General features: G+C 43.6%; 1 protein-coding gene across 1 annotated transcript in view; it reads right to left on the bottom strand.

Annotated features, from left to right (window-relative positions):
• INSC (INSC spindle orientation adaptor protein) overlaps positions 1–18362 on the bottom strand; it is an 85318-nt gene extending 66956 nt beyond the window's left edge. Inside the window, exons 1-3 of the mRNA XM_033928786.1 lie at positions 18354–18362; positions 18171–18284; positions 1178–1303 (exon numbers count right to left, since the gene is read on the bottom strand). Of these exons, the coding sequence (XP_033784677.1) occupies positions 1178–1303; positions 18171–18284; positions 18354–18362 (249 nt within the window). The remainder of the gene's footprint in view (positions 1–1177; positions 1304–18170; positions 18285–18353) is intronic.
• Positions 18363–18572: the final 210 nt, after the last annotated feature.

Below are 18572 nucleotides of genomic sequence, written 5' to 3' on the forward strand. Positions count from 1 at the left end.
TTGGCTCAAGCTAAAACCTGTCCTTTTCTAGGCTACTTTCACCCATTACCAGCCCTGCCATCTTGTAGTTGTACCTTGGGTTTCTGTTTCCTACGTGCAAGACTTTACATTTCTCTACATTGAACTTCATCTGCCATCTCGTCGCCCACTCCCCTAGTTTGTTCAGGTCCCTTTGTAAATCTTCGCAGTCCTCTTTAGTCCTAGCCCCATTAAATAGTTTGGTGTCGTCTGCGAATTTTATTACTTCGCACTTTGTCCCTGTTTATTATTATTATTATTATTATTATTATACACTAGAAATGTAGACCAGGGTTTTCAAGGCCTACATTTCTGGCACCTACCTTTGATGTGAATCATGCCTACAGAGGCACTTTACAGCGCCTGTCACCACTTCTAGCATTAGCTGCGCCTACAGCAGCATTAGGTATCATAAAGCGCCACCATAGATGTGATTCTGGCACTGGGTTTTTGTGGGGATTTTTTAGGCACTGGTAGGTGCTTTGAAATTTGTTTTAAAAGTTCTTTTAAATGGCGTGTCGACCATAAGGCACCGTTTATAGAACATGAGCCTGAGTAATAATAATAATAATAATTTTATTCTTGTATACCGCCATACCCAATAAGTTCTAGGCGGTTCACATCCGTTAATTAAGATCCGCGATGATACACGGATTTACAAAATTTTAACAAAGTTACAGGCAATGAAGAGGGGAGCGTGGGAACGCTTTAACTGAGATTTGGCAGAGGTAAAAGTAATACAGAAGGTAGGGTTGGAAGGTATGAGATAACGAGAGAGAGACCGAGTGGGGGAGGGGGGGGAAGTGGGGGAGCAGAAGGAACGGGGTGAGTGTGGGAAAGGGGAGAGGCAGGGGGAAGGGGGTTAAAAGACCTGTTCACGGAAAAGGTGCGTTTTGAGAAGTTTTCTAAAACTAAGGTAAGTGGGGGCCTCGACTATCATTTGGGCAAGCCAAGGGTTCAGCTTAGCCGCCTGGTAAGCAAAGGTTTTGTAAGTAAATAAATAAATAAAATCTGCGGTGTTAATAGTTAACATGCAATATCAACAACTTGGTCTGGCGGTATATAAGAATAAAGTATTATTATTATTATTATTTATGCAGTTTCCTTGGCCGGTTAAGAGCTGAAAATATGAGAGACCCAGGCCTAGTTTTATACATACCTTCTCTAACTGGTGAATGCCTTCCTCCACACAACATATAGATGCCAGCGTTCTTAACGCTTGAGGATAAAGGCAACGAAAGCAATCCTGGCGACATATTTTAAAGAGGGCGACAACACCTCCTTCCTGCATAGATACAATATAAAGAAGAATCAGTTCATAAAGGTTTCACAGTCAACACAATCTTCTCTCTCGCAGACATAACGTAATAATATTGTGCTCATCTTGAAATATTATATGCTACACTGTGTTTTCTGCAAGCAATTTGTTCATTAAGCCTATTAGAATGGGAAAAAGATCAGTAACCACACCGTGGGAAGTGTGAAACTACTGTTTTTTACCTTTTTCAAATGCCATTGTAATTAAACTTGATATACGGTGGCAACCTATGCAAAGATGCATAGTCCCAATTTTCTTAAATAATTCTTTAACAGCTAGAAATGTTAAAAAAAAAAAAAATACTAGCTTCAACTTGAAATGTAATGACAAGTTTGGCTTTGGTATTTTAAGGAAAGGAATTTGGGCTTGTACACTGCCTTTTCGTGGCTTTGGCATTTCAAGACTGACATTCAAGGTGGTGGGCACTGGAGGATTAGGCGACTTGCCTAGGGTCACAAGGGGCAGCACTGGGATTTGAGCTCACAATCTCTGAGGAGCAGCTCTACCAGCGAGCCACACCTTTCCCATTTATTAGTGAGCTACAAAAGGTGATTTTATAAACTGGACACTTCTATTTACACGTGTATTACACACAAAAATTATGCAGAATTTGTGCATAATCTTTATTCTGTATCTTTCCATTACCGTATATACGCAAATATAAGATTAGATTTTTGGGCCAAAAAAATGGGTGTCTCATCTTATATTTAGGTCAGCACCTTCCTGCTTGTTGCAGGCCTTTGCCGGCCTGTTGTATGACCTGGTGAGCTGGGACTGGAGCGATCCCTCCTGTCTCCTGTCCCAGCCGACTCTGACAATATTTTTACCTCCCTCCTACCTCCCTCCACATACCTTTTTGAATCCCTGGTGGTCCAGCAGTGTACCAGGCAGGAGTGGGCTTCTTCGTTCCTGCCTGGCACTGAGCCGCTCCCTGAATGGCTGCCACCAGTTCTCATGGGACTCATGAGAACTGGCGGCAGCCATTCAGGGAGTGGCTCAGGGCTGGTACTCAGGGCTTACTCGTGCCTGGTACACCACTGGGCCGTGCGTACTCGAGGCAGCCATTCAAAGAGGGACTCAGCGCAGGGCAGGAGCACAGAAAGCTCGTTCCTGCCCGATACACTGCTGGACCACCAGGGATTCAAAACCATGGAGAGGCGGGAGGGCAGTAAAAAAAATTGTCAGAGTAAGCTGGGACAGGAGACGGGAGGGATCCCTCCTGTCTCAGCTTACTACTAGACCAACAGGTCATACAGCAGACTCAGTGGAGGCCTGCAAGACATTAAGAGAGAGGGGGGACAGGGAAAGGAGGGGGGACAGGGTGCAGAGCCTGTCAGGGAGGGAGGGGGACAGGGTAGAGAGCCTGGCAGGGCAGGGAGTGAGGGGCTGGGTGCGGAGTCTGGTAGGGAGTGAGACGGGCTTGGTGCAGATCCTGGCAGGGCAGGGCATATGAATATTAACACACACATACACACACATCCAGCTTATATTCAAGTCAACCTTTGTTCCTCCTTTTTTTTGGATCATCATATATTTGAGTATATACAGTAACTTAAAAAGCAGGTACCTGCACGGAAGACTTACACAGAGATGGGTGGGGCACACGCCTCTCTCCCACTTATGCATGCAACTAATCCAAAAGGTGGCCCTGCAAAGAGTTTGAGTTTGAGCCCACTGGTGTAGAGGCATTGAATATCTGGGATCGCTGCTGCATCTCGCCTACGCGGGAACAGAAAGTGCTGCAGAGAAAAGGCTTTCGGGGCAGGCTGACATCGGAAGGATCACGTCGCAAATGCTACCGGCTGCCCGAAGTTTTTAGATTGCAGTGCCGGAGAAAGTAGTAGGGACAGAGCCAGACCCGATTCTGGAGAGGGAGCTGGACTGGAGAGAGTGAATCCAAAACCCAGTCCTGGAAAACGTCCGGACACCAAGACAGTCCTCTTAAAAAAGAGGGCATGCCCTGGTAAATCCAGACGTCTGGTAATCCAAGATATGCGCATATTTAGCAGTGCTTCTTGCCTCGGAAAAAAGGTGCCAGTGTAATACATTACCTTACATTTATTCACTTCTATTCCGACTTAATTTTCAGTTCTAGGTCAGTCGTAGGCAATTCCAGTCCTCGAGAGCCAGAGCCAGGTCAGGTTTTCAGGATATCCACAATAAATATGCATGAGAGAGATTTGCATCTCAAGGAGGCAGTGCATGCAAATCCATCTCGTACATATTCATTGTGGAGATCCTGAAAACCTGACCTGGCTCCGGCTCTCGAGGACCGGAATTGCCTACCCCTGTTCTAGGTGGATTACATTAAGAGGTATTTGGACTAAGGTTACCAGAAGTCCTTTTGAGGACATGTCCAGGGGCCCAGATGGCTTTCCAAACCTGGCACTTTGGGTTTTCAAAAGTTTTCCTTCATGTGGAAGGGCATGTAGGAGAGCACGCGTGGATACGACGTGATGATGTCATGTGCGTGGGACAATATTTGGTTGGGGGGGTCCAGGAGCTCCGCCCTAGCCCCAGCAGAATCCTGCAGCACGGTCCGTCAGCAGCTCCCAACTCCACCTCCTACCTCCTTCCAGCGTTGTACTTTAAATCTTTGGAGCGACCCCCCCGTGCATTGTCAATGGGCAGGCCTGTCCCCGGAAGTAGAATGGTTCCGGGGCAGGCCTGCTCATTGACACTAGGTGGTGGTTACCCCGAAGATATAAAGTACAAACATTGGGAAATGGATGGAAGGGTGGGCACCAACCACTAGCCTCCAAATTTGGGGGGAGTCTTATGACCCCTGTGGCCTCCACTGTTCCGATGCCTATGGAGATATGTACACATGAGTGCACATTCTGTTTGGGTACCTAAAAATTTAAAGTGTGTGCACATCTCTCATGTAAGCACGTATATCTACAAATTTTTAGATATTTATTTCAGAAATTTGTATCCTGCAGTACTAGTGTACAGGCATTATCAGTTCAGGAGAATTCTATAAATGGCGCTCAGAAAAGCAAACCAGGAAAGATCTAATCTTATTCTTAGTCTTATATACCGAGTGATCTCCTAAAAACAGGTTTTAAGAAAGGTTTGGACAAATTCCTGGAGGAAAAGTCCATAGTCTGTTATTTACAAAGACATGGGAGAAACCACTGCTTGCCTTGGATCATTGCATGGAATGTTGCTACTATTTGGGGTTCCGAAATCTTGCTATTCTTTGAGATTTTGCCTGGAATCTTGATACTCTTTGGGTTCCGGAATCTTTTGTTACTCTTTGGAATTCTGGAATGTTGCTACTCCTTGTGTTTTGGCCAGATACTAGTGACCTGGATTAGCCACTGTGAGAACAGGCTACTGGGCTTGATGGACCATTGGTCTGACCCAATAAGGCTGTTCTTATGTTCTTAAACACGATCTAATTTGAGGAGGTCGTCCATTCCATATTACAGTTAGTAAGTATGGAAAGAAGTGTGACATTTTACTAATGGACTTGATTCCTCTTAATGATAGAAAAAGCTTATTCCCATGCCCGAAGATCAGGTCAGTGTTATTCTATATATGGCACACGCCCTTTAAAGAGCAGTGCTTAGTGCCAATTTCCACACCTAAGTCTGGGCACCAGATCTATGCCTGATGATGCCCGGTGTAAATCGCAGTGCCCAAGTTGAACAAAGAGACCCATTATTCAATTACACTGTGTGCAAATATTTGCGATGCCCCGATCCACCCGTGCCCCTCCCATGGCCAGTCCCCCTTATGGGTTGAGGGCAATAGGATCTGCACTCGCATCGGGCGCCAAAATCCTAAGTGGTGCCAACTGACATTGATAATTTAGTTATTAGCATCCAATTATTGCTCATTAACAGCTCATTAGCCATCTCGGAGGCATGCCCAATTATGAGAACCCAATTCCGTGCACTGTATAAAGAACCTGGGACACAACGGGACTTATCGTCAAAGCATTTAGGCCTGGATTCTCTAAATGGCACCAGCATTTTAGGCGCTGGTCGGTGCCCAAGCTCAGTAAAAAAAAAAAATGCCGTTTAAATAACATGTTTAACTGAGTTTCAAGGTACCTACGGGCACCTAAAAGGTCAGTGTCGGAATTACACCTCTGTAGGCACTTTAGGATGATGAACGCCACCGTGGGCATGGTTAACACTGGAAGTGCTGTTCGGTGGCCTAAAGTGCCTAAGAAGCGTGATTCACGTCAAATGTAGGCCTGGAAAATCATGGCCTACATTTCTGGAGCCTACCTTTGCGGAAGGGGCACTCTGTAACCGGCGATGCCGTGGGATTGACATGCAACCGGCGGTCGCTTATAAGGTGCCTTATTTATTTATTTTAAAATTTCTATTCTGCTTTTAACCTAAGCGGATTACAGTAAAAACAAACATAAATCATCGCATAATAACAACGACGCATCATCTGTCCCCCACTCCGATTCTGGTAACCGGCGCCCATGTCATCGACACCGGTTACCAGAATCGTGCCTGCCTGATCGAGAGATCTCTTGCAACCAGCTGCTCGCGGCAAGGGAATCCCCGATCAGCTGAGCTAGCAGGCCTCCCCGAAGCTGCGGTGATGAGGAGGCCTTCTGGCTCAGCTGATCAGGGATTCCCTTGCCATGATCCACTCAGCCCTTGCTGCGATCTACTCAGCCAGCTCGTCTGTTACGGCCCTAGGGAGACACCTAAGGCCGCTTAAGCTCGCCCAAGGCCAGCTCTGGGCAAAACCACACCCGCCCCCAGCCTTGCGCGAACTTAAGTGTCCCTAAATATTTCCCCAGACCCGCAACAAATGCCTACAATGTAGGCATCCTGCCTTAGGGTTGTTTCTTTAGCGTGCATCCCGATTGGCTGTCAGATTGCGGTGGGACGCCTACCACCGCCTACAATCGAGACGCCCATTTATAGAATCTGCCACTAATGGTTTGCAAACTCACATATAAAGAATTAGACTGTAAAAAGTTTATTGTCTTTAAACATGTGAGCAAAGAACACCGCAGACAAGCTGAAGTAGCATTTGCAAACCATTGGACCCCTGAGGAAGGCATGTTCGGCAAAGCATGGACCGTGTAGGGTCCGGTTGGATTTTTAGCACTGTATTTTATATCATTGTACTTTTTAAATTGAATTTTCATGTTTTTATATGTCGGTGCTTAATAAATTATCTCCAGAACATCTGTATCCACAGTTTTTTGTTTTTGAATATCGGTGTTCCTTTTCTACTTAATACAACTTTTCATCTTTTTGTAAACTGCTTTGATTTGCAATGAAAGGCGGTATGTAAAGTCCTGTTTAAGCTATAAACCATAAAATGTGGCTCCACATCTATAGCAACAAAAATATCTTCAGCTTCTTAAAAGCAATCCTTCAAACTCCTTTGCCACTGTCGCCAAATGCCTCTGCCACAATGACTGACAGGCAGACATGAATTCAAAAATGCGTCTCCTGCCCTTTCCAGCGGGGCATGAAGTGAGAAAATAATCAGCTAAATTCTCCGAGAGCTCTAGGAGTTCAAAGCATTATCGACCAGTTGGTCCCAGAACAGAGCCCTCCTCCTTACTGCCTACAGAAGAGGAGCCTTTGGGTAACCTGCAGTCAAGATCTTAAACAACTGTTAGTGAGAAAGTCTGTCTTGCATTTCTTTAACCCTTTATTTGCCATTGTTGTGGCTCTTATGAGAGCTCTGCATTTCCAAATGCCTGTTTACTTGCCACTGTTGCTCTCGTCCAACTTCAAGTTACAAAAAGCATTTGAACTGATATATTTAAGGGAAACATTTTCAGTTACTCCGTACAATATCTTGTCAATGGTTTCCACACATCCTGAAACTTCTTGAAATATCCTCTTTGCAATGCAATAAATCTTTCCATTTTATAGATATGACATAAAGAATTCCACCAAAAGGTGTAATTTAATCTCCTCCAATCCTTCCAATTATATGTAATTTGCTGAATGGCAACACCAGTCATTATAAGCAGTAATTTATTATTATTTCCCTTACATATATCAGTTCAAATGGATAGGGTGGGGATTATGGTATTGATGTGTATTTATATGATTATTGGTTATGTGGTAGGGAGGGGTGGGAGGGGGGAGGGATAGGAAGTTATGTAATAAACAAATGATAGAATGTAAGTGATATCTGTATTGTTAATGTGACTGAATATATACTTACACTTTATGTAATTTTGAAAATGAATAAAACATTGGGAAAAAAAGTTACAAAAAGCAGCCGTTTCACCATCTGCCAGTTAAAGGGTTAAATTAGTCTCCTTGGTTTCTAACTCCTGTTACTCTCTCTTATCTATCTGTATGATCCATATTTGCTTGCACTCCATGCTGTATATTAAAATGTTTTATTGTGTTGAAATTGTAATGTAGTATACTATCAAACGTGCATGATCATATCGCAGAACAACTGAAATCAATTATTGGCTTGAGGACCATCAGAGGAGATATTCTCAATGCAGTGTCAATGAGAAGAGCTTTCCACCACATCTTCATCAGTCCAATTTACTTTTCAACGTATATATTCAGCAGTCTAATTTAGTCAATGTAATTATATCATAAATTCAATTCTTCCAGGTACTAGATCAGTTCTAATCATAAAGTATTATTTCAGCACATTTTTTAGCATGAGAATAATTCAGCACTTATCTGAAATCACGCCGAGGGGGTTTGTTGTGGTCAGCCAGTATGAATACATGTTTCTCCCATATGGGCTGTATCAAGGCAATATAGAAACAGGATGGCAGATAAAAGCCAAATGGCCCATCTAGTCTGCCCATCCGCAGTAATCATTATCTCTTTCTCTCTCCGAGTGCCTGTATATTGGAACCTGACGATCTATACTTGACATTGTATTATAAAGGTGACACACTGTAACTGATGACTGCACAGTATATGATGACAGATGACTATGTATGACGTATGTGATTAAATTTGCAGATGACACTAAACTGTTCAAAGTTGTTATAACACATGCAGATTGTGGAAAAATTGCAGGCAGACCTTAGGAAATTGGAAGACTGGGCATCCGAGTGGCAGATGAAATTTAATGTGGACAAATGCAAAGTGATTGACATTGAGAAGAATAACCTAAATCACAGTTACCAGCTGCTAGGGTCCCATCTTGGGGGTTAGTACCCAAGAAATAGATCTGGGTGTCATTGTAGACAATAAGATAAAATATGCAGAGGTGGCCAAGAAAGTAAACAAGATGCTAGAAATTATTAGAAAAGGGATGGTTAACAATACTAAGAATGTTATAATGCCCCTGTATCACTCCATGGTGCGACTTCATCTGGAGCATTGCATTCAGATCTGGTCTACTTATCTCAAGAAAGATATAGCGACGCTAGAAAAGGTTCAAAGAAAAGCGACCAAGATGATAAAGGAGATGGAACTCCTCTCATATGATGAAAGACTACCTTGGAAAAGAGATGGCTGAGGGGAGATATGATCAACGTCTACAAAATCCTGAGTGGTGTAGGGGTACAAGTGGATCAATTTTTCACTCCATCAAAAATTACAAAGTCTTGATGATACTTGATGAAGTTGCAGGGAAATACTTTTAAAACCAATAGAAGGAAATACTTTTTCACTCGGAAAATAGTTACGTTCTGGAATGCATTGTCAGAGGTTGTGGTAAGAGTGGATAGCGTAGCTGGTTTTCAAGAAAGGTTTCCTGGAGGAAAAGCCCATAGTCTGTTATTGAGACAGGCATTGGGGAAGCCACTGCTTGCCCTGGATTGGTAACATGGAATGTTGCTACTATTTGGGGGTTTTCCAGGTACTAGTGACCTGGACTGGCCACCGTGAGGACGGGCTATTGGGCTAGATGGGCCATTGGTTTGACCCAATAAGGCACATTTTTAAAAAATGTAGTCATAGTGCGATTCAGAAATACTGGGTTAGATTAGATTAGAAAACAATCAGACGATGATAGAGGTGTTATCTTGATGCCACCAGCCTTGTGTTCAGCAATTTCAACCCCTTTACAGAACTCCAAATCTAGCTTATGACCCTTTTCATGGACTGGAGATTTGATCACCTGAGTGAATCCTAGAGCTGACATCATATCAAGAAAGGTAGCAGCGGTAGGGTCTGGAGTTTCAATGTGCAGGATAAAGTCTCCCATGATCAGTAACTTAGGATATCTTAGGGTTATCTCAGTCACTAGATTCAATGGTTCTCGTGCAGATGATGCATTGTAGTGAGGTGCTCTGCAGATTAAAGAATGACACTGGGACAAATTTGTCCCCGTCCCTGCAGGAACTCAATTTCCCCATTCCGTCCCCACAAGTTTTGTTGCTGTCTCTGTCCCCTGCCCCATTCCTGTAAACTCTGCCTTAACCGCACAAGCCTCGGACACTTATGATTTCAAAGTGCATATCTCCTTGAGAAAGGCATATAAAGATATGGTGGCTATAAAATAAACCAGGTGTATACCTGGCGGGGCCTCCGCGTGTGCGGATCGCCGGACTTGATGGACCGAAGGTCTGATCCGGAGATGGCGCTTCTTATGTTCTTATGAGACTTGTGCAGATGAGGACGGAGCTTAGGCATTGGTGGAATGAGGCATTATGACATCACAGTCTGAGCTCTAGAATGTTGCTACTTAAGATTTTAAAGTGATTGAGGCTTGTGCAGATGAGGACAGAGCTTGCAGGAATGGGGCAGTGAACTTGACGGGATGAGAAAATGAGTTCCCGCAGGGGACGGCGAAAAATTTGTCCCTGTGGCATTCTCTACTGCAGACCACGAGCAGCCACATTGGTTCCTTATCTCCCAGCTGAATTAGGAGGCATTCTGACTCAGACAGGTTTATTTGTAATCAATAATGTCTTTATGTACTCAAGTGTAATGAGGTTAGCGAAAAAGCATTAAGCTGCTGCATGCAGAACCAACACTCTACTGTTGTTTAAAGGCTGGACGTTTTCAACATGAGCCGTCTCCAGTTTTCCTTGAACAGTCCCCGGGGACTTAGCAGGAAGCAGAAAGGAGCAGCAAAGGCACTGATTGTAAAGGTTTAGAAGGAAATAAAGGTTGGAAGCAGGGTGCTAATAAATCAGTGCTTTGCTGCCCGCTGCAAGCATATTAATGTCATATTTCCTGTCCCCAGCCTCCCCCCATCCCTTTAGAGCCAGATTGTAATTGAAAAGACCAATTAACACAAGGCCTAGGCTGGACAGCAGGACCAAGAAAGGACTGAAAGTTGGCCTCTGATATGTAGAAGGCATGCAGTTCTGAAGTAGGCTGTGAAAACTATAAGGCTGCGTTATAGCTACTCTACATGTGTTTAGATTCTTTAGTTTGTCATGTTTCAATTTGTATTTTGGTTCTCTTCACTTTGCGTCACTTTTTCTTCAGGCCTGCATTTCTAGCAAAAATTATAATTGCGGCCGTTTTTGATTAGGAAATAACATCAGAGTTTCCCGTTCCAAATACATGAGAATGTCCAAAATGAGCAGCCATTTTGCAATCCAGAACGCCTAAATTGTGAACACCAATGCCAGGGACAAGGATGTCTGTCTGGCAGTATTTTTACAAACAGAGCAGAGGAGCAGACCAGCGATCGCTGCAGTGGACTGTGAACCAGGGCACTCGGATTTCGCATCCTCCTCAGCTCTTTTATTTTATATGCTAAGCCCTCCAGGAACTTGGAAATACCTACATTACCTGACTGTACACCACTTCAATAGCCCTCAAGCTTGCAGGTATACAGTAAGAAATATGTTTGTTTCTGGAGGGCTCGTAATTTAAAGGGAAAAAAGAAGAGAGCTGAAGTGAGAACTGAACCTGGGTTCCCTGGTTTACAGTCATCCACACTGACCCCTAGAGTGGTTAGAGCTATAACCTCATCGCTACTCCCTGTGACCCTGGGCAAGTCACTTAATCCTCCACTGCCCCAGGTACATTAGATAGATTGTGAGCCCACCGGGACAGAGAGGGAAAATACTTGAAGTACCTGGACGTAAACCGCTTTGAGCGTAGTTGTAAAACTACAAAAAGGCGGTATACAAGTCCTCGTCCCTTTCCCTGATGTCATAATACCTGGCAGAAACCCAAAGAGTAGCAACATTCCAGAGCTCATATTGTGATGTCATAATGCCTCATTCCATCAAACTCATCAATGATGTCACAATGGCTTCAATGTTCTATACTTGGCTCACTTCGGATATTATTGGAGGAGAGTGTGGTGCTACAGCCTCAGCACCCTGAGGTTGTGGGTTCAAACCCCATGCTGCTCCTTATGACCCTGGGCCAGTAACTTAATCCTCCACTGCCCAGGTAAATTAGATAGATTATGAGCCCATCAGGACAGAGAGGGAAAACGCTTGAAGTACCTGGATGTAAACCGCTTTGAGCGTGGTTGTAAAACTGCCAAAGGCGGTACTAGGCCCTAGCTCTATTCACAGACATGTTCTTGTTTCCCTCACAATAACCATGATACCTCATGCTGTCATAGAACCTGGTATTCCTTTTGGTTTTATGTTCAAAGCAGCTCCTGATTGGATAAGGCCCGACTTAGTGCAGGAAGAGGCGGTTGGAGCGTACCGCGACTGATTTCCTGCACCCGCGGCGCTCCGGCTGCTCTCTCCTGCCTCTCCCACAGCCCCTCTCCTTGTTGGCGGTTCACGGTCGGAAAATACTGTAAATGACTGAGACCGCGAACCGCCGACCGCAAAATACCGGGGGAACACTGTATTGTTTAAGCTTAAACTGAACTTAATTCAAGCTATCCTGTGGTGCTCGTTGGGAATTTCCTTCCATGTTTTGCGTGCATATCTGTGGATAAAATATATGTACTGGCCTTGTTATATAGGTTTGACATGATATATCAGGTTGTATTGTTTATACTCAATAATCATTCTTTGTATACCATGGTTGGTATAGCTGGATAGTTTCATGTCCTAGTTTATATTTGTGTATACACTTTTCCCTCCGTATTCACTGTGATAGGGGATTAACAGAACCACAAATACAGAAAAACCGTGAATAACTTTTTCATATGTTATTCACTGTTTTCTATTAAAAACCTTCGTGAATATGGCGAAACCACGAATAACATGGTGGGAGACCTGGTCTGCTCCTGAAGGAGAGGCAAAACACGGTGAGGAAAGTGCCGGGAATCAGCAATTTTCTCGGTAAACGCTTGGAATCGGCGATTTCTCTATGAAAGCTGATGTAATTTGGGGGGAGGAGCCAGCAAGCTAAAAACCGTGAATAATCGAAACCGCGAATACGGAGGGAGAAGTGTACTTTATTTATATTATGAAACTAATAAAATATTTGAACTGAAAAAAGTCAGTGGTTTTATGAAAAAGAGGGTTAAAGACCAAAAAGTGCTCAAATAATAATACCTCATCCCCCTCTTGCATTTTTCACAGTGACATTTATAACCAAAAACGCAAAGAAATCATTCCATGGCACACTATAAGGTAATGTAAATTTAGCATTTGCTTGTTATGCTCTTGGCATGCTTCTTGCTTAGTTTAACAGGACATGGGATAGCACAGAGGATCCTTTGTTGCAGTATATGAAAAAGGAAGAAAGCACAACATAGCAGCATGTGTTTATACATAGTAATAGTAGATGACGGCAGATAAAGACCCGAATGGTCCATCCAGTCTGCCCAACCTGATTCAATTTAAATTTTTTAAATTTTTTCTTTTTAGCTATTTCTGGGCAAGAATCCAAAGCTCTACCCGGTACTGTGCTTGGGTTCCAACTGCTGAAGTCTCCGTCAAAGCTCACTCCAGCCCATCTACACCCTCCCAGCCATTGAAGCCTTCCCCAGCTCATCCTCAATCAAAAGGCCATATACAGACCCAGACCCAGACCTTGCAAGTCTGCCAGTACTGGCCTTAGTTCTTCAATATTTACCATTATTTTCTGATTCTAGATCCTCTGTGTTCATCCCACGCTTCTTTGAACTCCGTCACTGTTTTCCTCTCCACCACCTCCCTTGAGAGCACATTCCAGGCATCAACCACCCTCTCCATAAAGAAGAATTTTCTTACATTACTCTTGAGTCTACCACCCCTCAACCTCAAATTATGTCTTCTGGTTTTACCATTTTTCTTTTTCTGGAAAAGATTTTGTTCTACGTGTACTGTATTTATACTTAGGGTTACCAGACATCTGAGACAACCCAGATATGTCCTCTTTTTAGAGGACTGTCTGGGCTCCTGGATGGACTTTCCAAAACCTGGCGCTTGCTCTGGCCGCATCTGGAGGGCCTCTGAGCATGGGCGGATGATGTTGCACTCATCTATGCATGTTCCAGGCCCCCCAGACAAGGCAAGAGCTTGTTGCAAAGAGAGGAGGCTTTCCGGGGTGTGGCTAGAGGTGGAACTGGGCGGGGCTGGAGGTGGAACTGGGCAGGGCTTGGGCAGAATGGGGCGGGGTTGGAGGCAGAACAGGCAGGGTCATGTGTCCGAGGTTTTCTTTTTTTGTAATACTTCAAGTATGCATTAAAGCATTACGAATGATACAAAATTCAGCTGCCCGGCCAATGGCTGGAGTATCTCGATACGAACACATTACACCTATTATGAAAAGATTGTATTGGTTGCCGATATTGTTTTGTATGCAATTCAAAGTTTTAAAACTTGTCCAACAAGGTGTCTATGACATTCTCCCAAATTATATGGCAGAATGCCTAACACTATATACTCCGCCAAGGACGCTGAGGTCCCAGAATTGTTGGTTGCTAGATACAACAAAGGGGAAGATTTTACGATATGTACAGACCAAAAATTCATGTTTCTTTACAGCAGGATCATTTATATGGAATGAGTTGTCAGGTACATTATGGTTTTTTGGAAATCTATTGTAATTTAGAAAGTTGCTTAAGACCCATTTGTTCAGGCTTTTCTAAGCTAATATCCTGCCTTTTCAAGTTAATTTTTTATCTTCTGAATGTCATCTTCTTCTCTAGGTTTTCAGATCTATTCTGCTTTTGTGAAGTAATGGTAGTAGATGAATGGCTGATATGTAATCTATATGTTAAGATGGTATAATCTTATGATTTGTATAGATGTGTGTAGGATCCTACAAAAAAAACTACCAAAAGATTGAGAACAATCCAGAACACAGCCATACGACTGATTTTTGACCTGAAAAAAATCCAACCACATCACTCCATATTTCAAAAAACTGAACTGGCTACCAGTAGAGGCCAGAATAATTTTCAAATTCGTTGTCTATGCTTCAAAATACTATTTGGTATTGCACCCACCTACCTTCTGAAACACTTTGTTCTCCAAAACAAACTCTGCCTCTCATGCAGAACACTATTATTCGCCTTTCCGAATCCCAAAGGATGCCAATTCAAAAGATTCCCCAATAAGACACTTTCCTTCCTAGCGGTAAGATGGAGCAATAATCTAAGTGACTTACTCCTTAACTCATCGTCATACCAGAATCATTCAGAAGATCACTGAAAACCTATTTATTTGACAAATTTGTTTAAACTTCCTCAAATGATTTCCTCTACGTCTACTTGCATGCTCCTTACTTCTGATGTTTATTCCTTCTTCATACTCTTGATGTAACTTCGCTGCATTCCTGCAGCTTCTCTTGTTATAAACCGTCTTGAACTGAAAGGTATGATGGGATATAAATAAAGTTATTATTATTAATTAAGTGAATTGCGCATCTGATACTGTGAGCCGCCTTGGACAAAGGTGGATTAGAAATGTTTTAAATAAATAAATATGGTAACCATATTTATATTACCATATCCATCTAATTCAACAATGAGTGTTGAGCATTGTCAATCAGCTGTAGCAAAGATGAAACATTACATAGAGAATCTGGCATTGGTCGTCGTACGTGAAGAAGGACACGGTACTACTTGAAAGGGTCCAGAGAAGAGCGACTAAGATGGTTAAGGGGCTGGAGGAGTTGCCGTACAGTGAAAGATTAGAGAAACTGGGCCTTTTCTCCCTCGAACAGGGACTTGAGAGGGGACATGATCAAAACATTCAAGGTACTGAAGGGAATAGACTTAGTAGATAAGGACCGGTTGTTCAGCCTCTCCAAGTTAGGGAGAACAAGAGGGCACTCTCTAAAGTTGAAAGGGGCTAGATTCCGTACAAGCATAAGGAAGTTCTTCACCCAGTGGTAGAAAACTGAAACGCTCTTCCGGAGTCTGTCATAGGGGAAAAACACTCTCCAGGGATTCAAGACAAAGTTGGACAAGATCCTGCTGAAACAGAATGTACTCGGGTAGGGCTAGTCTCAGTTAGGATGCTGGTCTTTGACCAGAGGGCCGCCGCGTGAGCGGACTGATGGGCACGATGGACCACTGGTCTGACCCAGCAGTGGCATTTCTTATGTTTTTATGGCAAAGCTTTCCTTATAATTGGCCCTGTTCCGAAGCTGTTTTCAATTCTGTTGTACTCCATATGGTGCATTGCACCATGGTATAGAACATTTTGGACCCCTGAGGAAGAAGTGTTTATCAAAACACAGACCATGTTGGGTCCAGGTTTCATACCAAAGTGAACCGTTCCTTGGACAACAACGTTTTATCGACTCCAATAAAGGCTCGGCATTGCATACATCACTTCTGCAGTTTTCTTTGGGTTTTGTTGTTTGACAATCACTGCAGACTTGTTGGATTTCTCTTCGTTTTGTAGTAACTGTGAGACCATCTACAGCCAAGGGCTTTAACTTCAGAAGTCAGACACTACTTCTCAAGAATAACCATGAGTCAACGGTCCCTTTGTTGTTTTAGCTTCCAACAGCTTACTTCTTTATTTGCAATCAATACTTTCCTGAATGTAAATATCCCACTTATTTACAAATAATATCCCAGGGAAGCAGCAGGCTTCTGAGATTAATACTAGCATTTATCTAAAAGTCAATATTTCCATTTTCAGAGACGGTTTTAAATTATCTTAACTAAAATAACTTGTGTTAGAGAAGACTATAACGTCATTTGCAGAAGGTTCTTCTTTTCAGGACCAGACCTAAGCAGTGAAGGAGATTAACTGGGTTGGAGGGGGGTTTCTGCATGCCTATCAGTGAGAGACTCTGCAAGGGGCGAAAGACAGATTTTGTGCACCAAGAAAAATATGCATCTAATGCAGCTTAAAATGGCGTATCACACGATGTGCTCAGGCTTCCTTCATTAACTGCCAAATCAGCGTACACTAACTACATGCTAAAAAAATTTTTTAAAAATATTCTGGAAGGGGTGTGTCTGGGGGTAGAGAGTGGTCATTCCTGTGCTAAACAGTTAGTAACTGGTTAGCGTTAGCGCAGGAATGCCCTTACCACCCTACAAAATGGCCATGCGCTAATGCATCAAGGGAAAAGAGTCCCAGTTTTTCCAATCTCTCAGCGTATGAAAGGCTTTCCATCCGACTGATTAAGGGGATGGAAAGCCTTTCATACGCTGAGAGATTGGAAAAACTGGGACTCTTTTCCCTGGAGAAGAGAAGACTTAGAGGGGACATGATAGAGACTTACAAGATCATGAAGGGCATAGAGAGAGTAGAGAGGGACAGATTCTTCAAACTTTCAAAAAATAAAAGAACAAGAGGGCATTCGGAAAAGTTGAAAGGGGACAGATTCAAAACGAACGCTAGGAAGTTCTTCTTTACCCAACATGTGGTGGACACCTGGAATGCACTTCCAGAGGGCGTAATAGGGCAGAGTACGGTACTAGGGTTCAAGAAAGGATTGGACAAATTCCTGCTGGAAAAGAGGATAGAGGGATATAGATAGAGGTTACTGCATAGGTCCTGGACCTGTTGGGCCGCCGCATGAGCGGACTGCTGGGCACGATGGACCTCAGGTCTGACCCAACGGAGGCATTTCTTATGTTCTTATCAAGGGCGTGGCCAGACCCCCCCCCCCAATTTTGGGTGGGCCTAGACCCCAGTTGGGTGGGCAGATTTCTCCAGTGTCTCTAGCCCACGACTGCCGCAGCCTACTTTTTAAAGATTCAATCTTTGCCGGCAGCAAGCATTGTGACTGATACATACTGTGCACACCAGCCCCACAACCCTCCTTCTGATGCAACTTGCTGTTTCCGCAATAAGCGCAAGCAGCGTGTATCAGTTGCACTCACACTGCTCACGGCCGGTGAAGAACAGCTCTTTAAAGATAATTGGCAGGAGATAGTTCAGGAGTTTTTAGCCGGCAGGGCTTTGAGATCCCCCACTGGCCACATCGTTGAAGAGCTGCTACTGGGTGGGCCCACTCCTGGCTATGCCACTGGAATGCAAACACTATTGGTTGCCATTTTGAATAACCCTATTTATAAAGACATGAAGGCAACTCAGTTGTCTTGATAAACTATGTCCCTTTTTGGTCTTTTCACTTAGGTGCCCTCTTATAAAATTAGCCCCTGTGAATGTATCTTTCAAGGAGATAAAAACTTCCGTTGTGTACAGTGAGGAACATGTATGATTCAGTGGTGTAGTAAGGGGGGGGGCAGGGGGTGATCTTCCCTGGGTGCCATCTTGCACCCATTCTCCTCTCTGCCCCTCCCCCCACTGCCGCATGCACATGCTGCCTCGTACCTCTGTAACGTTTGTGGCAGGTGAAGCAACCCACGACCTCTGATGTCACTTCCTGGACTTGCGCCTAGAACGTGACATCAGAGGGAGATCCCACGCAGGTGTGACAGCCAGTTGGGGGTTGCTGCTCCTGCCACGAACGTTACAGAGGTACAAGGGAAGGGAAGTGGTGCACATGCGTGACATTGGGGAAGGGGGGTTCGGAGAAGAGGGCGGGATGGGGCTATGTCACTGGTATGATTGACACATTCTGAACACCCATAAGAAATAGACACGCTCAATCCATATCAATAAACTTGCCTGAGCTATGATTTGACACATGCGAGCACCTTCCTGTGTCAGGTTGAATAGACTGCCAGTCGCTGCCTCAATGATGTCTGTATTATCAGTGGAGTTTATCTGTTTCACCAGATTCTGTAGGACAAAAAGGAGAGGGAGAATGAAATAGCAACTAGTTCTCCTGAGAAATTAATAATGTGATACCTGTGTCATATTTCTGGCATGATGTGAATAGTCTAGTCTCCTTTAAGATGTATGTGTAGTTCCATAACCCTTTTGTGTTATCCTTAAATGTCTTCTTTTCTAAAATTATTGTATTTCACCCTCTATCCTCTTGTTTTCTGTTTGTCAGTAGGTCTTGTCTTGGTTCTCATTAAATTTTATTCCCCCAATTTAATTGTATTGTATATCGCCTAAAAGGTT

The sequence above is a fragment of the Geotrypetes seraphini genome, chromosome 19, assembly GCF_902459505.1.
Source record: "Geotrypetes seraphini chromosome 19, aGeoSer1.1, whole genome shotgun sequence".
Lineage (NCBI taxonomy): Eukaryota > Metazoa > Chordata > Amphibia > Gymnophiona > Dermophiidae > Geotrypetes > Geotrypetes seraphini.